The sequence below is a fragment of the Brachyhypopomus gauderio genome, chromosome 12 (genome assembly GCF_052324685.1).
Source record: "Brachyhypopomus gauderio isolate BG-103 chromosome 12, BGAUD_0.2, whole genome shotgun sequence".
NCBI lineage: Eukaryota > Metazoa > Chordata > Actinopteri > Gymnotiformes > Hypopomidae > Brachyhypopomus > Brachyhypopomus gauderio.
Window position 1 is genome coordinate 11,030,675 of NC_135222.1, and position 24,198 is coordinate 11,054,872.

Here is a 24,198-nt window from a genome sequence, read left to right on the forward strand (position 1 = left end):
TGAGGCCTATATTCACAGCTAGTATAATGGGACTGGATTTAATTAAGCTTCTGTTCTCTCTATATCTGGTAGAAGACGGGGCTTCCCCTTCCAGTGTCATTAAAGTTTGCCAACTGATTCCAGCATTCTGTTAACTCTCCTCTCCTTGCTGACTACAGCAAGCACTCAGCTCATAAATGTTTAATAGCAAGAAGAAGATAATTTCTTCAGGTTTATAGCACCAGCATAAAGAGAATTAGAAGTATGAGTTTGATAATCTAATTTATGCAGTTATAAACTGATTCTGGCATCTTGATTAATGATCTTTATTATTAGAAAGGTAAAGATGATTTGGATCTTTGAATTATCCTAAATTAGTAATTTGCTAGAACACCTCAGATAAGCTACTGGAAGAATGAACAGGCAGAAGTAGTGAGGGCCTATTTTTCACACAGACTGCAACACCTCCTTATTATTTTTTACATCTCACAATGTAAAACTCTAAGTATTTTTATTAAAAAGACTTGTCCACCGTAAAGTATGTGTTCTTCTTGAAATAGGAAGACTATGTTTGGTGAAATCACTGTTGGAGGGCTAGCCTCTGTCCCTGACCAGTTTCATCAACCCACTGTCTGCTACACACTGTAGAAAATACCTTTGATTTCTCAACAGACAAGAGTACTCCAGCAGACTGTGAATAGTCAGATTAGCTCTAATTTCAGTGCCCACAGCAGGGAACGCAATATGAGGTACAGCATTAGCCCAAGTGGTCAAACAATCACATCCCTGTTGAGATGGCAGTGCAGAGGGATTTCTGAAAGGTTGGTGACTGGCAACCCAGGAGCCAGCCCACTTTAGTAAAACAAACAAACAAACAAAAAAAAAAACAGCAAAATAAAACCAAAATCTCTATTTTGGTTTCTTCTTCTCCCCAGTGCACATTTTCTGCTATTCCATTTCCTGGCCGCTACCATGACTTTCATAACCAGGCATGAGGGAACAAACCTCATTTAGAGGCTTGATGATGAGACGGTGAAGAAATCGATGTGCCGCATGTCCCACCTCCACTGCACTGGTGCAAACTCACTGTGTGCCTCTGAGGAATAAAGATTTCTGAGTCTAATTCCAAGTCAAGAGTGCCTATGTACTGTTGATGTTACCAGAAAGCACTGAATGTCAGCTCTTTCACCAGCTAATAGATTAGAAGGCCCCTTTCAGGATAGATGTATTTGCCAACTCAGTCACACACTCTGCAATGCCTTTGCCTTTCTGTTTGATTTGCTTGCAGCGAAAGGCATGATGGGGTAGGATGGCTGCCTGTCTCTCATGGCTTCCATTTGTTCAAGGACAGTCATGTTCACAGCCATTGTAGAGCTCATATAGAGGGTCATTACACTAGGTCCTCAGCTCACTAGTATGAGGTCACATATCTAATCTCACACCAAACAATACAATCCCACTGGCCTTTTCTCAGAGTCATGCCATCTTCTCTGTGTAAAGGGAAGGATTTCAGAAAGGGACTTGTTTAGGGACTTTTCATTTGGAGACAAGCCCAATCATCTTGGGGTGTGTTAGGGGTTGACCAGGATACATACAGAGCTGGGCTCAGGTCCACAGTCCTGTTGGTGTTTATGGGTGGCTTCAGGTGTAGCATCCCAAAGTTGTCATGACAGACTTGCCATGTGACATCACACAACCAGGAGAAGAGAATGAAATAGGGGGCGACATCACAAGTCACTGACCCAGAGTGAGAGGCCATGTTCTTTTGGGAATACACTTAGATTTGTGTGGTGTGTTATGCCCATTGAGTATGATAATGGCAACCTTTGGGACCCACAGTCCAATTTCATGGTAGTCTAATTGACCTCATTATGTTCACATTTTCTAAGATTCTCAGGAGACCAAACCTTTTCCTCCACAACTACTGAATTTTCTCAAGATAAGGAAAAATTGAAGATTTTTTGAAAGATTGGTAAACAGCAGACATGTGAACAAGTCACTAAGTTGCAAGTAACAAGTAAGTCTCAAGTCTTCACAATCAAGTCTCGAGTCAAGTCCCAAGTCAATACAGTCAAGTCTCGAGTCAAGTCCCAAGTCAATACAAGCGAGTCTCGAGTCAAGTCCCAAGTCTTAAACTTCAAGTCCTAGTCAAGTCACCAGGTGTAATTTCAATATTTAACACAATTGATACAGTTGATGAGTAGTATATTAAGTTAGTCAGACTATAACGTTAGGCGTTTGAGTGTTTCGGTTCGCTTGAGTGAGATGTCGTCGCAATTGCTGTCACCTAACCGTCCCTCCCCCCGTTCGCCTCAGTGACTTTCGTCCGTCCGTCCGTCCGTCCAGTATCCCCTTTCGAATTACCGTTGGTGTGGACCGCTCACACAAGTCAAGTTGCTCATGTGGACCCTTGTATGTAAAAGTTAATTTTCGACCCCTGAGTTATCACATCCCAGCTATACCGTTATAGCATTATGTTAAATATACATAGCAAAGACTTGCTTTATTTGTGCAGCCTCAAATGTCAAACAAAGTTTGAAGTGGTTGCATCTCCATCTCTTATCCTGACTCCACATGTCTTGCATGTTGCAGTTCTTCTTTTATTCACAACAGCATCATCTTTATAATTGAACAGGATAATTTTTGGGAGCATGTTGCTTGTCTTCTCCGCACAAATTCAACGCTGCTGCCCCCTCCCCCTCTCCCTCTCCCTCTCCCCCGATCGGCTGCAGAACTTCACCTGTAGCTGTTACAGATAAACTGAGCTGAGCAGTTCACATTTTACAGCACCATTTAATACAAAATGATCCAGTCATGTGATTCTATATTACTTATTTATTATGTTAAAATAAGAATTTCAAGTCTTTTCAAGTCTTAAAGCTCAAGTCCGATTCCAAGTCCAAGATAGTAAAGGTAAAGTCTAAGTCAAGTTGCAAGTCTTCAGTGATGTTGTCGAGTCAAGTCACAAGTCATCAGTTTAGTGACTCGAGTCGGATTCGAGTCCAAGTCATGTGACTCGAATCCACACGTCTGGTAAACAGTTCACTAAAAATACATCATATAGCATGAGAGCTCTGAAATACAAACATGCATCTCTTTACAGCTTACTGCACCAATAAACTGGAGTGGAATCTGATTTCTAATAGCATCCTGAAAGGCCATGTCAGATGGAGGTTAACTCCTGGTTCATTTTTAGTACCACACTAAAACAGCACTTATATGCATCTTGTATATTCCTGTCTAACCAGCAAGATGATCAGAAGAAAACATTTGACTCTGTGATGCAAAGCTGGCTTCAGTCTAGAGTTTTGAAGTCAGCTGGCACAGTTAAAGTGATGGCATGCACACTCGTTCCCTGAGGTGCGGTGGAGATACATATGACTAGTGCAGCTATCGCCAGAAAATCATGGATGAAAATGGGCTGTGTGTTAGGTAATACCCCCCAGACATACAAGAGCTGGTGAAGCTCTAACTAACATCGTCAATGTCAAGCTCTCTCAGGGGAGAATTCTTAAATATGATTTCTTTCTTTCTAATCTCACTCACACTTATGCCTTTGGCAGCTTAAGAACAAACACAGGGGATCATCTGAAGAGGGCTCTGTCAGGAGCTGTGAAATGATTAGATGTAGTGACATTCAAAACTGTAAAATACAGCCAGAGTGCCTCTGCTTTGTCTGATACAGTACATCTGGTGGAAATCCAAAACAAGTGGCTCCGAATTCATCATTTCCTTTGTACTAATTTCTTTGTTTCATATCACTTGTTACAGAACTTTATTTTTGAAGATGATGTATGGTGCAATTAAGTCAGTGCAAGTCACAGTGAAAATGATAGAGTAGTGAATTCACAACACTGTTATATATCATGTGCAGTGAGCTTCAGAAACAATACATTTGTCAGGTGCCATGCATTTAGCTTCCTTGTCTCAGTTATTAAGGTTTTTCTGAGCATAGATTTCAGAATAATAAACTATCAGTCTTGCGAATAAAGATTATATCCAGTATTGGAGCATTTACTCTGTCCTCTTCACAAGGATCACAAGATGCTGAGAGCTTTTTTTTTAGCATTTTGTTTTGGGATAGTCAAGTCTAAGAACAAATGGGGCTGCTGTCAGAGTTTAACACAAAATAATCTGGAGATTGTAATGAAAGATAAAATGAAAATTTTAGTACTTCTTTAAATATCAGAATTATTTATAACAATTCATTAATTTCACTTTACACAAGTTGCCAAAAATGCACAGCAAATCTTATAAGACTACTTGTTTAAAATATGTACCAATGGTGGAAATAAAGTGAATCAAGAAATACCATTAAGACTGGATGGTGAAGGAGAGCACATAGATGTTTCCCTGCTGGACTGTGTAAGGATTTGTGGTCAACATGAGTCCCATGGTGGCTGCCCAAACCATTTAGACCAATTTGAACTGATTGATTTCCCATAGAAACCCATTTGTACATGGCTGCCAGCTCACAGCTAATTAAAGAACACTATTTTTGTGACTGTTCCACACTGAGACCAAATATAGTGATACCAAACACATACAACCACATTCGCAACAAAGACACAGAGCTTATGAAATCCTTTCACAGATCTGGAACCTAGTTCATCATGGCATCAGATGTACTCCATGGGACTGAATATAATTTCTTTTTTGTACACACTGCTTTTTAACTAATGAACTAAATCACAGGAAAATAATTGTGTTCATTTTGTTATCTTTATGCTCTTTTAAAACATTCTTTAAAATTGAATTTGGCAATCAGCTATTCATTGGTCGGTGTGCTCTATTGGAAATTGTGTTTGCAATCACTTCAATTATATGATAAAATACATGCATCAAATAGTAGATTGATTAAAACACTACTTTATCCATTAGAAATGTCCTTGATTACAATTCCACTTTTCAATGAAACTAAATGATTCTGAATGGATAGAGGCAGTTAGAAAAAAAACATAGTAAGCAATCAGTTAAAACACAGTGATTAACTGATTTCAGAAACCAAGTGCTGTAATCAGTCTTTTTGCTTTTGATGATATTTTTGCCCCCAAAAAAAGCTGACCAGGGAAATTTGATGCAATAAGCTCGCATGATGTCTGAAGTCATGCACTTATGGAAAAATGACCCAGTATATCTGAAACACCTGACATAACTGAATCTTAGTTCTAAAAAACCCTCTAGAGAAAGATCTTTGGATTTAAATCCTCACATATTAAACATTTATATTTATAACAGTAAGAATATTTGTTATTTAAAAATCATAATTAATAAACAAAATTGACCAAATGTTGAATATGTACCTTGCAAATTTTAAAAACAAACCAACAAATGAAACAGAAACAACATCCACCACCCCCACAGTTATTACATGCAAATTTGCACATGTTCGGCCTACCCGTGCATGAAAAATCATCCACTCTGGTAAAACCTGGAAGGCAGTCACATCGATGGCCTCCTAGGAGGTTGACACACATGGTGTTGGCCTGGCAGTAGTGCATCTGCGTGGAACACTCGTCTATGTCTGAACAGAAACAGAACGACACACATCAGTCAACTTGCAAGAAATCCACAAAACCTGATTTGGGCATCGCATCAGTCAAATGAACATTGAACTAGAGTGAACACTCATTACATGCTTATTTGCAAATGACCAAAGCACTGACTGATTACCTTGTGCTATAAATTCCTAAAAACAATTCATGGGCATATTTTTAAACCAGGAGATAATATGATTTGGTTCCAGATGACATTCTTCCATGACCACTGTCACATTTTTTAATACAGTACATACAGGTTATGCCTTACATTTCACACATTCTCCTGAAGCACTTTCTTTAAACACAAAGAAATGAAGCCACTGTCACAACAAAGCAAACCCCCACAGAACCCAAACACACATCTGCATCTCTTAACATGCATCCAAACCTCACCAAACAGGAGAGAACCAAAATAAACCACATACTCGTTGGAATCCCATTGATCTGACTATGGTCATGTTATCAATATTCTCTACCTAGGGCTTTTTCTTGGACGCTAGATCTACTCTCCAGTGGAGAAGGGAGAGACCAGGCAAAAGTGCTCAGCAATTACCACCCACTTCATTTGTCACCAGTGACTTGGGCTTCAAGTGCCCTTGAAAGGCACTGAGGTGGTAAGCCATTACTGCTAATGTCAAAGCAGCAATGAGTACCAATAAAGTATCCATTGGAGTGATTACCTTAGTCCTGGAGAAGGACAAGCAGGTTGGCATGGACGTCCTATCCCTGAGACCAGATTCAAATTCACAAAATTTCCAGTAGTACACAGGTGGCTAAGAGCACTGCTCTCTATCAACATGCGTACTCAAGTCTTAGCAGGCATATGTTGCAGCATGTTTCCAGTTGATTAGCATCAGAAACAGATGTTTGCACTAATTCCCAATAATTATTTGTCATTTTAAGGTAGATAATCGTACTTTGTAGTGTTGTACACTCATGATGAATATTCAGTCATGCTGAAGTGGAGCTCTGTAAGAGATTTACTGCAGAAAATATATGGCATGCCCGCACACACACACACACACACACACACACACACACACGCACACTCTCGCTTATAGATTTGTCAACACACCAACAACACAGCCGCACCTTGTGAGTAAGTATATTCTGTTCTGGATATTCCTAAATATAATGCTGTGTTAAGTCGGAAAATCACAGTTCTCTCACTGAAACATCCTCTCATCTTGCTGTGAAACATTTCTGTCACTGTATTCAAGCCAAATTTACAGTGACCCTGAATGTCATCCCAGGACGACACTTATGGAGAAAGATCCATCAGTCACCCACTGAAGGCAGAGTGCATTTCTAGCTGCCATTTACTCCATGAAATACAGCATGAAAAAGATTTCAAGTCGATTCCACATCAGTAAGCAACACTATGCAGTTTGAAACCTAAACACTAGTAACACTGTGTCCCAATTTCAGCAGGTCAGACCAAATTTACGGTTTCTGGCAGTTTGCTGTCATTCTAAGTTATAATGATGAAATCCATAAAATTATTCTATTTATATATTCTACAAGGCTTTTCTAGCAAAAACAAAGGCAGCAGAACCAGGCTAATAAGTCACTTGGGGCGTCACTTGTGTCATCATTAATTTAGTAATGCTATAATGCAGCGGTCCCCAACCTTTTTTACGCCACAGACTGGTTACATGTCAGACAATATTTACACGGACCGGCCTTTTAAGTGTGGGGGTAAATACCACTGGTGTTGCAAGAACGGACGGCGGTGGAGTGGACAGAGATGCGAGGAAGCTTTTGTCCCCAAAGTAATGCGTATTTTATTATTTTTTTTTCTTTTTGACCACTTTTCTTCAAACAAAAGTATTTACAGTGTCCCCCAAAAATAAAGTCAAAAAACAAAATGCAGACCAAACTAAATATCCCTGAAATACAAAAATAAACAGGCTTCAGGATTGCCAGGCTAAATCAAAACTAATGATCCTGAACAATTCTTTATACACAGCCAAGTCACCGTACCAAACACCACTCAACACAACTCCCCTGTTCTGGAGCCTCTCCTGGGCTTCTATACCCATAGCCCCTCCCACAGATGGGCCCATTTGCCCCAATAAATCAATCAATTTAAATAACATCATTTTAAATGAAAAATGACAACAGAAAAGAATAAACACAAAATACATCAACACCCAATATAAGTTTCACTAAAGAAAAATCCCCACTACACTTTATAAAATACATTTTCCCCCAAACTCATTAAAACACCCCTGCTAAAATGGTCTGTGCCGCCCATAGCGCACTGACCCCCCTAATAAATTTCAACATGGACTGATCCCTCGGTTTCGCCCACAGAGAAGAAAATGTTTGGTGTGTTGGTGAGTCTATTGAACCTGTGATGTTTGTAAAGATTGCTTAAAACCATTAAACTTCAAACGGACCTGTGTGTAAGTGTGTTTATTACTGTACTAGGATTTAAGTCAGATGGATGAATGTTTAGGACTATTGAAAATCTGAGTGGTGAAGTGAAAACAAATGGTACAAAATGGCGGTAGGCCTCCCGGCACAATGTAACAAATGTGAATTAAATGCTATGGAAAATGGTGAGATGTGGAATGCTTAAACCAGGTAAACAGGGACAGCAAACAGGAGTGTAAATGTAGTGCGACACACGCAGTAGGTTAGCCCAAGTTTTTAAAAATGCCGGCAGATAGCTGCCTCTGCGCCTGTGCGCTTGCGTGAATGGGTGGATGTGGTGCGTGTGCGTAAGCGTCACGGCTCCTCCGTGACATTACCCCCCCCTTCTGAGAATGCCCCCCGTGGCATCCTAGACAAAAAGTCAGCAGTACAGTTCATTTTCCCTGCTCTGTATAAAACATCAAAGTCAAATGGCTGCATTGCCAAGAACCACCTAGTGATCCTGGCATTGGTGTCCCGCATACTCCCCAACCAGGACAAAGCTCTGTGGTCAGTCTCTAGTATAAATTTACGCCCCAACAAATAGTACTTGAAAGACTCCAGTGCCCATTTTATAGCCAGGCACTCTTTCTCCACAGTGGAGTAATTCTGCTCCCTGGGTAGCAGCTTACGGCTGATGTAAGCCACTGGCCGCAGTTGTCCATCGTCCATTTGCAGGAGGACCGCCCCCAGGCCTCGCTCAGATGCATCCGTCTGAACCGTGAATGGTCTATCAAAGTCTGGACTGAGGAGCACCGGCTCTTGACACAAAGAGTCCTTCAAGTCCTGGAATGCCCTCTCGCACTCCTCAGACCACTGAACCTTGTTGAGTTGGTTCTTGCGGGTCAGCTCCGTCAGCACAGACGCTTTCTCTGAAAAGTTTGGTATGAAGCGCCTGTACCACCCCACAAGACCCAGGAACGACCGCACCTGCTTCTTGGTGGTGGGTCGCGCAGCAGACATGATGGCTTCCACCTTCCCCACCTGAGGACGGATGACCCCTCTGCCCAAAATGTAGCCCAGGTAAGAGATCTCCTCCTTGGCCAAGGCACACTTGTCTGGGTGGATGGTGAGGCCCGCCTCCTTAACCAAGGAGAGGACCTGCCGCAGATGTCGAAGGTGCTCCTCCCAGGTGGCGCTGAAGATCACAATGTCATCAAGGTAGGCGGCGGCAAAGCCCTCCGCTCCCCTGAGAATTCTGTCCATGAGCCGCTGGAAACTCGCTGGTGCCCCATGCAGGCCGAAGGGAAGAACCGTGAACTGGAAGTGCCCAAATGGTGTTCTGAAGGCAGTGAGCTCTTTACTCTCCTCTGCCAGTGGCACCTGCCAATAACCTTTGCACAAGTCAAGGGTGCTAAGGTATCTGGCCTTGCCCAGGCGTTCAATGAGGTCGTCCACCCTTGGCATGGGGTACGGGTCAAACTTTGCCTGCATGTTGACCTTTCGGAAGTCCAAGCAAAATCTCAGGCTGCCGTCTTTCTTGGGAATCAAGATGACTGGGCTGCTCCACTCGCTGAAGGACGGCTCGATGACCCCCAGCTGAAGCATCATGTCCAGCTCTTCCTTCATGACAGGCAGCAGTCGCTCTGGTACGCTGTAGCAAGGCTGCCGCACAGGGTTATTATCCTTGAGCACCACCCGGTGCTCCACCAGCTCGGTCCGCCCAGGTCGCTGAGTGAAGAGGCCCTCTGGCAGGATGTTTGAGAGGTCACGCTGGCGCTCCTCTGGCAGATGGCTGAAGTCCAGCTGGCTCTCCTCCTCTTGGCCTGGCAGATACTGTTCGCTGTACTCTTCCTCCTCTTCGACGGCTCGGATGAACAACGCTGATGCCTCCTGATGTGGCTCGGACGGTCGTTCTGGCTCCGCTTGCTCTGTCCACTGCTTCAACATGTTGACATGGAAGACTTGATGCTTCTTTCGGCGGTCTGGCATATGGATCTCATAGGTCACCTCTCCCATCTTGCGTGTCACGGTGTAGGGCCCCTGCCATTTTGCCAACAGCTTGTTGTGTGAGCTGGGCAACAACAGCAGGACCCGGTCACCAGGCTGGAAGCTCCGTGTGCGGGAAGACCGGTCGTACCATGCCTTTTGTCGATCTTGGGACTTGCGAAGGTTTTCTTGGGCCATGACAGTCACCGCAGTCAGCTTCTCTCTCATCTTCAAGACGTAGGAGATGATGTCAGTCTGCTCCGTTGTCTCTCCTGCCCAGGTCTCCTTCAGCACTTCCAGCGGGCCCCGCACCTGGCGTCCATAGAGCAGTTCGAAAGGAGAGAACCCTGTTGACTCTTGGGGGACCTCTCTGTATGCGAACAACAGGTAGGGTAGCCACTGGTCCCACTCCCTTCCGCTGTCATCCACAAACCGTCTGAGCATGTTCAAGAGGGTCTGATTGAACCGCTCAACAAGTCCATCCGTCTGTGGGTGATAGGGAGTGGTTCTGATGCGCTTTATCCCTAACAGGTCATAAACTTGCTTCAGTGTTCTACTCATAAAGTTGGGGCCTTGGTCAGTTAACACTTCACGGGGAATCCCTACTCTAGAGAATAGCTGGAGCAGGCAAGAAGCAACTTGTTTGGCAGTTACGACTTTTAAGGGGAAGGCCTCGGGGTACCTGGTAGCGTAGTCACAGATGACCAAGATGAAGCGGTTCCCTGACCTACTCTTTTCCAGGGGTCCAACGACATCTACCCCTATCCTCTCAAATGGAGTGTCAACTACAGGGAGTGGCACTAATGGGGCACGTACAAAACCTTTCCCTCCTGCTAGCTGACATTGGGGACATGATCTGCAGTAGTCTTTCACTTGTAAAAACATTCCAGGCCAGTAAAAGTGTCTGCTAATGCGTTGCAGTGTTTTCATGTGGGCTAGGTGACCTGCCCATGGGATCGAGTGGCCTAGCTCCAAAACTTGCTGTCTGCACTGCTCCGGCACAACAAGCTGCAAACCATCATCACTCTGTCTGTACAGGATGTCATTTTGCAAGGTATAAACTTCATTACCAAGGTTTGGAACAAAACAAGAACCCTCCTCTGCCTTCTTAAACAGTCTAGCTAGTGTTGGGTCCGCCTGCTGCAATTTGGCAACATCACCCGAAACATGCACATCAGCCTCAGACAGGCTAGGAGGACAAACATCAGGATCGTTCTGTAGGCCTGACTGGTCTACAAGGTCTAGCACGGTCTGTCTACGCTTAGCACATCTCTGCTCACGGGTGCAGGCTGTCTCCCCTCGGACATCCTCACCATAAAAAGGAAAATCAGCCATGTCAATGGGTTTAGCCTTAGCCATAGCTCTCGTCACCACACAGCTTAAAGCAGTTTTCCCTACCAGGTCTAACAATACAGGGAGGTCTTGACCTAACAGCACTGGGTATGGCAGTTTGGGGACCAGCCCCACCTTGAGCAAATACGTCTGACCATCTACTCCGACATATACCTCTGCTGTACTATGCTCACTTGTATCACCATGAACACAACAGATAGTCAACTTGTCATTGTCATTTCTGAACTCAAGGGGGACTAAGTCGGCCTGAACCAATGTCTGCATGCATCCTGTATCCACTAGGGCCGTGGTGGGTTTACCATTAAGCTCTATGGTAATGACAGGATCTCTGCTCTGCTGGGTCTTAATAGGTGAACTAGGGTTGGGAACATAGCATAGGTGGGAATGCTTGGGCTTTCTGAGGGGGCAAGCGGGGCTCTTGTGACCTTCCCTACCACAGTTAAAGCATGAAACACCTTGGAGCTTAACATTGCTTTGGGGAGGAGGTGGAGTGTTCCTACTGTAGTTAGGGGGCACACCAGAACCATTTCCACTACCAGCACCATCAGACTTACCCCAGGGTTGACGGTCCAGCACTCCAGCGTAGCGGAACCTCTTGGAGCCTTTGTGTGCCGCGACAAAGTTCTCCGCCAGGGTGGCGGCCTCTGCTGCTGTCGTCGGATTGCGTTCTTTGACCCAGGTCCTCACCTCCGGATAGAGAACACGCAGGTATTGTTCCAGCACCATGGTCTCCATGAGGGCCTCTTTGCTGCTGGTGTCATACTTCACCCATTTACAAAACAGTTCCTTCAGGCGAATGTACAGTTCTTGTGGCGTTTCATCTGGGCTGGTGGCCATTGCTCTGAACTGTGAGCGGTAAGTATCTGCGTTTATTTCATATTTTTTCAGAATTACCTCCTTCAGTTTCTCATAATCCATATTATGTTCAGGGTCCATTGCTATAAAGGCGCTCCTGGCTTTGCCTGTTAAAAGCGGTATCAAGTGGATTGCCCAGTCCTCCTTTGGCCACATACAGGCTGCCGCCAGCTTCTCGAATGTCATCAGATAATGGTCGATGTTGTCGGCCTCTTCCAGCTTTGGCATCCTTAGCTCGTACGGCGTCCTACTCCCTCTGGTGGCGTCTGCAGCTGGTTCTGGTGTTGTACTGCGAGAAGGAGCAGGGGTGTTCCCTCTCTCTCTCACGTTCTCCACATCCAGCTGAAGCTGGGTCACCTGGTGGGTAAGGACTGAATACTGCTGGGCTTGCCGTGCAGCCTCTTTCTCCAGTTTCTCATCTCTGGCTCGCTGCACCATCATGAAGGACTCAAACATTCTTGCCAGCCGGTCCAGGGAAGACTCATCCCTCATCTCTGCATTGGCCGTGGCTCTTGCTGCTGCTGTCGCCTCTGCATCACCCCCGATTGCTGCTGGCTCTGCTGCTGCCTCCACATTGGTTTTGCTGGTTGCCTTCCTTGTTGCCATCTTTGTCGTCATCTCTGTCACTCCAAATCCCACTTCTGACACCACATGTTGCAAGAACGGACGGCGGTGGAGTGGACAGAGATGCGAGGAAGCTTTTGTCCCCAAAGTAATGCGTATTTTATTATTTTTTTTTCTTTTTGACCACTTTTCTTCAAACAAAAGTATTTACAGTGTCCCCCAAAAATAAAGTCAAAAAACAAAATGCAGACCAAACTAAATATCCCTGAAATACAAAAATAAACAGGCTTCAGGATTGCCAGGCTAAATCAAAACTAATGATCCTGAACAATTCTTTATACACAGCCAAGTCACCGTACCAAACACCACTCAACACAACTCCCCTGTTCTGGAGCCTCTCCTGGGCTTCTATACCCATAGCCCCTCCCACAGATGGGCCCATTTGCCCCAATAAATCAATCAATTTAAATAACATCATTTTAAATGAAAAATGACAACAGAAAAGAATAAACACAAAATACATCAACACCCAATATAAGTTTCACTAAAGAAAAATCCCCACTACACTTTATAAAATACATTTTCCCCCAAACTCATTAAAACACCCCTGCTAAAATGGTCTGTGCCGCCCATAGCGCACTGACCCCCCTAATAAATTTCAACATGGACTGATCCCTCGGTTTCGCCCACAGAGAAGAAAATGTTTGGTGTGTTGGTGAGTCTATTGAACCTGTGATGTTTGTAAAGATTGCTTAAAACCATTAAACTTCAAACGGACCTGTGTGTAAGTGTGTTTATTACTGTACTAGGATTTAAGTCAGATGGATGAATGTTTAGGACTATTGAAAATCTGAGTGGTGAAGTGAAAACAAATGGTACAAAATGGCGGTAGGCCTCCCGGCACAATGTAACAAATGTGAATTAAATGCTATGGAAAATGGTGAGATGTGGAATGCTTAAACCAGGTAAACAGGGACAGCAAACAGGAGTGTAAATGTAGTGCGACACACGCAGTAGGTTAGCCCAAGTTTTTAAAAATGCCGGCAGATAGCTGCCTCTGCGCCTGTGCGCTTGCGTGAATGGGTGGATGTGGTGCGTGTGCGTAAGCGTCACGGCTCCTCCGTGACAACTGGCATAAAAACAAATATAGCTAAAGTGCATAAAAATAGCTCACCAGACGCACCGACGGATGTAATTGGGGAGAAAATCCCAATTTTTTTATTGTTCAAAATAAAACATCACTCAGACTCTGATTGTCCTGTGTGGCCCGGTACCAAATGACCCACAGACCGTTACTGGTCTGCGGCCCGGTGGTTGGTGGCCGATGCTATAAGGCATATATTGATCTATCAGTACTTCTCCCATCTTAGAAATGAGTAGGAAATACATCCAGTAATCTCGATAACCCCCACCCACTAATCCCATCAATAATCACATCTTTTTTTGTCAGCAAACAGAGAAGCGTGTTGCGTCTGCACTGGGGCCCACTGACTGCTGTCCATGATGATGGTTTTCTTTTGTGCCTTGCCACTCCTATTCTGCTGTGATCCATGTTGACTTGCTGCCAAAATGGGCCTAACCTTGCAGAACTCACACCATGCAAGACACACGGGATCAGTGTGAAACACTGAGACATTCAAGCAATTAGTTACTTCCAGCAATTTGCTACATGTGCCAAATATATCAGTAAATGTGACCTGCCTCCCATCTATAACTCACTATTACAAAACTGAAAATGTACAATATCTGTTGTTCTATTTATTTAATTACATTAAATGTGTAAACTGATAAATGTTGTAGAGTATGCAATCATAGCAATCCATAATCCACAAGAGAGAAAAAAAATTTATATGAAAAATCTATAGTTTGTGTATTAGTGCCTTTATTTTACAGATTCAGTGGTCCTTATGAGCCGTGTCTGTGGTGTGTCTGCGGTAGAGCTGGGCGGTATGACCAAAATTCTACATCACTGTATTTTTCAAAATTATATCGGTTTCACTGCATTTGACGTTTTTTTCCCACCACGCATGATGTGTTAACTGCATTGATTGCGCAAAGAATTGCTACAGTAGAGTGGTTAACAGTACCCTATTCCACTGTTAGAAAAATGTCTCCACCTAAGTATTACATGTAATACAGATCTGCATGGCCTGACATGATCAGTTTTCAAAAGGTAGCACTAAAGTAATGAATGAATCATATAGCATAAAAATGCGAAACCTTTTATTTAAAAAATTTTTCAGACATCAAAACTGTAGGTTTATTCAACTTATGTGAACCAGCTACATGTAATATTATAAATTGCACACCAGTTTGTTAATAACAAATAAGAGGTATTTAGACATAAAGTAGACAGAGCTGTTTGTCAATGTATTGTACTGAAAAGTCCCAAATATCTTACCTTTAATTAAATAACGTAATATTTAAACAAATAAATAACAGTGGTCGAATACTGGTGAGACGGTACCATCTCTTTTAATGTGAAAAAAACTAATTATTGCGAATGATTTCTACCATATGTGTATTTGTATAAATATGTAACTTCATTAAGTTGAAGGTGCTGGAAAATATTGAAAATAGACCTTCAAAGTGCCATACCATCACGTTGAGGACCCCGGCCCCTCCCTTTTGGGCGTGTGTCTACGTCGTCTACGTCTACTCGTCTGCGTCTGTGGATCTCCGTGGGTGTGGTTGTGTCTTGTGATAATCCGTCGCACCTGTGGCTCGTCTCGTAATCATGCGGGGCTTATGTGGTTTGTCTATTTAATGTGCGCTCGTGCAGTGTCCTGTGTTCGTCGTTGTCTAAAGTCTACACGTTGCAGTATATGGTAAATGTTCTACATGCGCTATATGCGCTATTTGAGTTTAAGAATTAAAGTGACGTCTGTTGCTAACGAGGACTCGTGTCTCGTCCTTCGCCGCTCCGCCGCGCGTTACAGAACGACGAGCCGTTGTGAGACACAATGCCAGGCTATACCGTCCTGCCGAAGAAGATCAAGCGCCTCAGCAAACGGCACCACCATACGTCTTCCTCCCCCCAGCGCCGCGAAGCCACTCCGACGCTGGAGCAGCTGGAATCGGACCCGGAATGTGCCTACATGCTGTGCGCCGCTCGGGAAACCTCCGCCCCCGAGGAGGCGGCTTACTACTGCGAGGAGGCGGTGCGGAGGTGGCTGGAGACGCATCCCTCTCCTTCCCGGGAACTCTCTCCCTGCATTGAGGAGGGAGGAGAGGAGGAAGATTCCCCCCCGCGCCATGAAGCCACACCGATGGTCGAGGAGCTGGAGAAGGACCCGGTGTGTACTTACCAGCTGGCTACAGCTCGGGAGTGCGAGAGTCGCAACCCCGAGCTGGCGGAGATGCTCCGCGAGGGCGTGGTGCGCATCTGGAGGGAGCTACACCCTTCTCCTTCCCGCGCCCTCTCGCCTCTGAGGGTGGGCTCATGTGTGGTCGGCACCACCGCGTCAACCCCAGAGGGCAAGTTTGGGGAGGAGAACTCAGAGGAAGACGAGACCTACCCTCCATCCATTTCCACCGCTCCCACTGTGGACTACGGTGGGGAGGAGGAGCCAGCTCCCTCTGTCTGTTCCACCCCCACCGTGGATTATGGAGAGGGCGAGGAGGAAGAGGAAGAAAACTACCCTCCCTCCGTAGGCTCTGCCTCCGCGGACTACCACGGTGAAGGCGAAGAGGACTATTCCCCCTCCTTATACTCCGCTCCCACCGTATACTATATACACCGTATCAAACAACAAAAAAAGTATTTACACAACATGTATGTAAAAAAAAAGCTAATTTGTAATTGCTGTCCATCGCATGCAAAGCCTACCTATAAATAGGAAATTAACCTATTCTAATAATCTTTAGAAGCAATCAAGCAGCAAGCATGGCACACAAATGCTGGAAGAAATTGAAGAAAACGAGCATACTATTCTCCAAAGCTCGAGGAAGCTCAAAAAATAAAGAAAAATTGAAAAAAGAAATTGCCCAGAAAATGCCTGCAGTGCATACAAGAGATCTGTAATGGACATACACAAAAATGGCATGACTTTGCTAGTCATGCAAAAAGAAAGGGAGTGGAACTTAGTAAAGAGAGGGCTAAGACTGGTGGGGGTCAATCATCTACAACAACCCTCATACCAGAAGAGGAAAAAGCCCTGAGAATACTGGGCCCAACTGCAACCCATCACTGGGGGGATAGATGTAGCCTCAAATGAGTTCCAGACTACCCCACCTCAACCTGCATACCCTGTGCAACATTCTTTCCCTTGCAACAGTCCTGTCCCATCTTCTGGGTCTTCCTTTGCACAACATATTGAAAGGCCTAACGGCGTTACCGGCCGACCACTAATTAAATTTAACTCGCTTGCAGACCGTTTATATATATATATATATATATATATATATATATATATATATATATATACACACACACAGATAAAACGGTCTGTAAGCGAATTTAATGAGTGGTCGGCCGTTATCGCCGTTAATGGCCCACCACTAATATTAATAAATAGTATGTTGAATTTCGTGAAAACAATAATTTCAATTTAGTATGTATATTTATGCGCAGTATTGAACTAAGGACATAGGATCTAATTTATGTGATGCAATTACACTTTCAAAAGTACATTTAACTGTTCGTGGATTCGTGTTTGTACACACAAGCGTGCGTAGTTCGAAGTGTTTATAATCAGCGGCCTCTATCGTTTAAGAACAACTCAGCGAGTTACGACACGGTCAGATCACTTGTAGATTTTCGAATGAGTTTAAGTACGACGTGGGTTACGAAGGCTTTTGGGAAACCGGCGTAAATTTAAGAATGTTTGTAAGTACGGGGTTACAAAGTACTAAGTAGCGCCAAGAACTTGGGAAACTCACCCCAGATGGGAAAATGCGGAGGACAAATTTCGATTGCGACCTTTAAAACCCTATATACCGTATTTTCCGGACTATAAGCCGTTACTTTTTTCCCCATGCTTTGAACCATGCAGCTTAATGAGGTGCAGCTTTTCTGTAGACTTTTCTTTTTATTCTGGAGTTACAGTGACTATAACTTAGTTCATTGAGCACAGTGCAGGTTTTTGTATAATTTATTAAGTAAAGCAAAGACAGGACAAAACAAAGGAAGACAACCAAGACAACCAAGTCAACGGGAATGTACGTAATGGAAAACATGCAAATGAGAATACAGCTAACAGAACTATTTACTACTGATCAGACAACACATACCACAAGAACAGAACCTAAATAACGTAAAATCAACGGAGGAACTGAACGGGCATAGGGAATACAAACACTCAGGGAACTTAATGCGGGGACTGCTTGATATACTAAACAGGAACACTAAAACAGCAGACAAGAGAACACGGAATGAAAGACATGAAGGAATACGGTGAACTAGGAAATCGGGAAACGAATAATCAACAAAACCTTAACTTTAAAAAACGGGAGCAACCGAGAAAACAACATGAAACCTAAGCAACACAAAGGACTAAAACACTGAGACTAGGAAGTATGAGACAGGGGTAAATACAGACTAAAACATTACTGAACAACTCAAAACAACCAACAAATAACTAAGGATCAACATAGACTAGGGAAGCGAGTCAACCAGAGCACTGGGGAAACGGGAAGAACTAACACACAGACAGAGAAATGGAGACAGGAATAATACAGGCACGGAAAACACACAAGAACCAAACTAGACCGGGACCAATGGAACTTAATAAAGCAGAGCAAGGAAAGGCAGGTAAGGATGGGATGATATACCCTGAAACAGGGGAGTGAAACAAGACTCAGGTGCAGGCACTAAAGACAGGGGCGTGACAGACAAAAGGGAAACCAAGGTAACGGGGAAACTAGGCGGGACCAGGGAGGAGGGCGGAGCTGGACGTGACACCTAACTAGTTATTTAGACATAATACTGCTGTAATGCTGCAAAATCATGTGGTCAGATGTGAACTTCGGTATAGGCAGTGTGTATTTAAAAAAATAAATAAATAAAATAATTTACACCCTTGAGCCAGTGTGTCTTTGGACATAGATAATGCCATGCCATTTGCTGTGATGGATAATTAAAGTCTAGCACTTTTTTATGCATAGAAATGTAAATCGACAATATCATCTGTAGCGTCGTTATGCAGATGAACGAGGGGAGTCTGAATTCTGCACAACACCATCTGAAAGCCAAATCTGTCGCACATGAAATGCTACAGGCACCGTTCGGAAACTGATCAGTTCAGTTAAATGTATTCAGTTCAGTAGATATATGTGGCTTTTAGCCTGGTGCGGCTTATACAACATTTTCCTTTTTTTTTTTTTGTAGGTGCGGCTTATATTGAGGTGTGCTCTATAGTCGTGAAAATATGGTACTTCCTACATTTAGGCTATTTAAACCGGTGTGGCTGGTTTATGAAAAATTCTTAGCAGAACAAAAATAAACACCGGTTTTTGGTACGAACCGGTATACCGCCCAGCACTAGTCTGCGGTGTGTCTACTACAGTGGAGAGTGTGTACAGGGCAGAGGGTGCCACATTCAAATAATTTCAGATCATTTTCCCTTTCACAGGGTTATTCCTCAAACTCACCGGTGTAGTGTGGGGAGTGGGTGTTGCAGGTGCAGTATGGAGCAGAGGAAACACATTACCACGGCCACAAACACAAGGGGGCATGAGCTGTACATCTGCCCAGAGCTCCCAAAGTGAAACAGGACACGGCTGAAATATTTTGGCTCACCGTGACCATGCATAGTCCTGCTGCACCAACCTGGGCTGACAGTCCGCGACAATGGAGGTGGCCGACTGCCTTACACTATGTAGCACGCTGTTCGATGTGTATGAAACCCCTCTGCCTAGGTGCTGCCTGCAACTTCCATTTCAATTGATGTATACAAATGAAGAGAGAAACACAACTGTATATTCATTAAAGCTCTTGCCTAGGTTACACACACCATTCGTGCACAAAATGAGCCCAAGCAGCAGCATAATTCTGCTGCAATCAATATTTATTTCCTCTGGCGTAAGTACTGCAGAAGCACCCTTAACCATGTAAATCTAATTTTCAGACTCCATGCCTGCCTGCACTGTACTCATTCGGTACAGAGCCTCTACTCCCTACCACCTCCTGCCCCCTCTGCAATCTGTAATCAACAGCTTCCATAATTGCTGGATCTGAGGACAGTTCTCTAGAACAATGCTGCGTGCTGATTGGTAATTGGTTTTTTTAGGGCACCAGGTGATGGCAACCCACATGACTGCCAATGTAAATATCCATTCAGGATCCGCAGCCTCTGCCCTGAGTGCTCAACCACAGACGTGTCAAAGGGACACTGAGCTTGGTGAGAAGTTGATCTTGCATATAGAAAAGCAAAATTACCTCTCTGTACAGACAAAAAAATGAACTGTGACATTATATTAGAGAAACCCATTACAAGCGCTGTCGTTGCATTTTAATGATAGACCCCTTCGTGTAAGTTGCCATAGGCACTTTTCACATGCGCCATATCAAATACTATGTCATATTTGATTTGTTCAAGTGCTAATACAAATAAATACAACTGAAACTGGGATAGAAAATAATTTGGTCTTCGTGTAACTTGGTCTTCATCAACCTGGCCTTGTAATGTTATCAGTGCCTTTTAGCCTATTGATGTGCGCAACTGCACAAAGTTATAAATTATGATAATTTTAGTAATGTCTGGATTGAAAAACAATGTAGTGTTTAGAAATACTCTGGAGAAAAACACAATAGAACAGCAGATCACAACCGATTGCTGTCACGCTACAGCCCCGGACCCCTCCCTTTGGGTCGTGTCTGCTTAGTGTATGTACATTGGGGGGTGTGGCTAATGTGTGTGTTCACCCATGTTGTTAGTCTAATTTGTTTCACGCAGTGCTTGTTAGAGGATGTGTATAAAACGTGTGCGTGTGTAGCGTCCTGTGCTCGTCTTTGTCAGAGTCTCACGTCACTTTGTGAGTTTGTTAAATGTGCGCTGCCTGCAGTGTCCATGTTAATAATAAACGCAAGTGTATTGCACCCTGAAACCGCCTCATCATTAGGACTGCAACTCAGTTACAATTGCTTAGTTTTTGTCTTTTAATTTCCGGAACAGATTAAAATAAAAGTCTGATATCAAAGAGTGTGTATGGGATATGTAGAAGTTTGGAGCTGTTGAGGGATAATATTCAGAGGTCTCATCAGAACTTCTGTAGAGCGGTTGCAGTGGTGATGAGGGAGGCCATCAGGGAAAGCTGGTCTAAGTCCTTATAGATAAAGTCCAGAAATGATCTAAACAGCACTCGTGAGTGAGCAGGGAGCAGTTTACCAAACTGCCTCATGCACACAGTCATACTCAAGCTCATAAATCACAACGAATCGGAAACAGTGTATACTTCACAAGGCACACGTTTCACCGACAAGGAGATAGGAAAATATTACCCTTCATATGGATTCCTCCGCTTTCGTATGGATTTTCTGTAATAGTGCAAACATGGCTTTATCTGTATTGTAACCAGCTTGGCAGGCACATAAACGTCAGTCAGACGGCCATTGAGACCAGGCATCTGAATGTGATATTCAAGCTATTTAAGCAACTCTTTTATGAATGACAAAAGGAAGGAAATACGGGCTAATCTCTGAAAAGGCTAAACTGCAGGGCACTGACCCACGGCAGGTTATCTGATACTAATTCTGAGCTATTCTGAATTCATGCTATTAAATGATGCTTTTTCACAGCCCTGATTTGGAAAAGGAATCTTCAATATGAATTGCCCATTGGTACAAGAATTCTGATGGATTCCTCATCTCCTGTAGCTGGTATTGAGGCAACTCTTCTTAAAAAAAGCTCTAAATATAAATGTAATGAAGGTGCGGAGCCTTACTCTATGTAGGCTGTCACTGAGACACTAGGTGCGCAAAATCACTGTAGTACGAAAACAATGTACATAGAATCCGGCAGATTTAAACTTTAAGGGAAAATTGAGTTTCTGCCCAGAAAATTAATTTACAGAAAAACAAAGTTGAATGAAGATGAAAATGCATGAAGTGATCCAAGACAAAAAAGGCCACACCAACAACCCACACCAACAACACCAATATACTCACTCTTTGTGCCTTGGCACATGCCTCATTCACATTCGTTCCCACACCTAAAACCCTAATCATGCTGTAGTGCTCATCATGGATGGCTGGACAATGACACATAGTACCCTGCTCTGTTTCTATGCATATACTTGTGTGTGTGTGTGTGTGTGTGTGTGTGTGTGTGTGTGTGTGTGTGTGTGTGTGTGTGTGTGTGTGTGTGTGTGTGTGTGTGTGTGTGTAAAGAACACCAATGCTTCACTATGGGATGGTATTTATATGCTGTTGCTTTATTTCAGTTTAAACTATGTATGTGTTAGCATTTCTATAGTCACTGGTATTGTATTATTTATGGTGTGCATTTAGTGTTGTCTTTGTAGCAGCTGATGTCAGTAAAAATATTTTTCATATTAACATGAATGTCAACTTTAATTTGAGGGTACTTACGTCCACACTCTCCACCAATAACACCTGACTTTCACCTACACTCACTCTCCACTTTGTTACGTACACCAATGGCATGGAGGACCACTCTCAACATGTCAGTGATGCGGACAAGATGGTGGCATGATCGTAGTGTTGTACTAGTATGAATGCAGGATTGCCAACTTTTCAAAATCACTTGGAGTGAGATTTGAACCTGGAGGGGGTGGCGAGTGTAAATTGTTGACGGGGGGAGGGGGGGGGGGCACAAATGGACACAAATTAAGTATTATATTGCGATCGATCGATCGCCAGTGGTTGGCGCCAGAGCAAACTAGTAACTTATTGAATCATAGATATGGATCAGAGGTAAATAAACTAGATTTTTTTTTTTTTGGCGTGAGAAATCGGATGTGTGGCGTGTGAGCGTGTGAAGACAGTCAAATGCGTGTGTCTCATGCTCAATGAGTGAGAGTTGGCAACCCTGTGAATGCATTGGGCAGAGCACTGTTGCTGGGGTTTTAACATGTGTCTATGTCAGTGCTGGGTTGAGAGCTGTTTGCTTAGCAAAGATATCAACCTAACAGCAGTTCTACAGCCAGAAACTGACCACTGATCCCAAACCACTGATGAGTTTACCAACAAACAGTGCACAGCAAGAGTCTCTAATTCCAAATATAAATAAAAGTTAATAGTTCATTCATGTCTCTTGCAGATTTGGGTGGCATTTCTTGAGTGAAACAATCAATAGTTCATTCATTTGGAAGAAAGATTTGTCTTTTTTATCTAGAGCAAAAAAATATTTCTTCAAAAGACGAGACTAGTAAGTAATAATGTGTTTTCGACCATGATCAATAACCACTTCTCAGTTACATCCCTTGGAATTTGTCATCATAAATCTCCAACAGAACATTTCTTTTCCAAAGAAAAACCTATAGCCTACTGAAAAACTTTAGTGTGATACATTATTGACACCATTTACCTGATAATTTGTACCATGGATATGCATGCATGTTTTAATTTTGTCTTTTATAGGAGAAGTCAATTGTTGATTATTGAAGTTCTTTAGAAAATTAAGGCTGGTTGAACACGACTTACTGCCATCCTGACAACACCTACCATTAATCAAACTACAGCTTGTTGGAATCAGAAAAGAAAAAAGCCACCAAAGCCCTGTTCACACCTGACATGAACATTCGGTCTGTGTGATTGGCACTATTTACAAGTGCAAATGGTGTTTTGGAAATGCATTGTGATAAGATCACTCAAAGCACTTTTGAAGATGGGCTGGGATGCATCAGATGACTTTACACGAATCACCAGTGTGAACAGCATTGAGTCGTGTTGCGTCCTTGACAGTAACAAAGTACTGTCTATATTAAGTATATAATTGCCATCGCCTGAAATCCAGTAATAATTGCATGTAGTTAAGCAAGTTAAGCTAATGAATAAAATAATAATAATAATTTTTTTAGATGCTCATGGCAGAGGCACCAGTGAAACAAGATCGCAAAGCAGACCATGCGACTGAAAAACTGTACAGGAATGCAAGCCAGGAGTCATGGGACATTTCTATCTGAAAGCAAACACAGTGGAAAAGTGACATAGCTATTGTGTGCAGGACCTCCTTCAGTGTAAATGATGTACAAAATCCAATCGCAAATGGGCTCTTGAGACACATGCACAGTGCCAGGTGAGAACAGTTCCGAAGTTTGGCAGTCCCTTGTGACTGGATCCCTTGAGATGCATGTCAATGTCAGGTGTGAACAGGGCTTAATAGACTAATCTGACAGCACTTAAACATTTCAGCTGGGCAAAATAAGGAAAAGGCCTCCACTTTGCCATCTCTATCCTGCAGAGACTAGGGACCAATGATTTAAATTAGGATGCAAAAAGACAAGAATTTTCACAGATTAATATTGTTGGTGTTTTCTAAAAAAAAAAAACAACAAGCCACTCGAGGCTGTGCATTACAGTGAATTTAAAAGGTTGACATTTTTTATGTTTTGCCTTGCACCTATTTGTAGTGAAATCATGGAAAATTAATAGAAGGAA

The 24,198-nt window shown here is 43.3% G+C and overlaps 1 protein-coding gene across 1 annotated transcript in view; it reads right to left on the minus strand.

Annotated features, from left to right (window-relative positions):
* The window catches only part of LOC143527817 (protein kinase C-binding protein NELL1-like), a 216,908-nt gene that overhangs the window by 46,689 nt on the left and 146,021 nt on the right, over window positions 1-24,198 (minus strand). Inside the window, exon 13 of the mRNA XM_077023124.1 lies at window positions 5,378-5,503. Within this exon, the coding sequence (XP_076879239.1) occupies window positions 5,378-5,503 (126 nt within the window). The remainder of the gene's footprint in view (window positions 1-5,377; window positions 5,504-24,198) is intronic.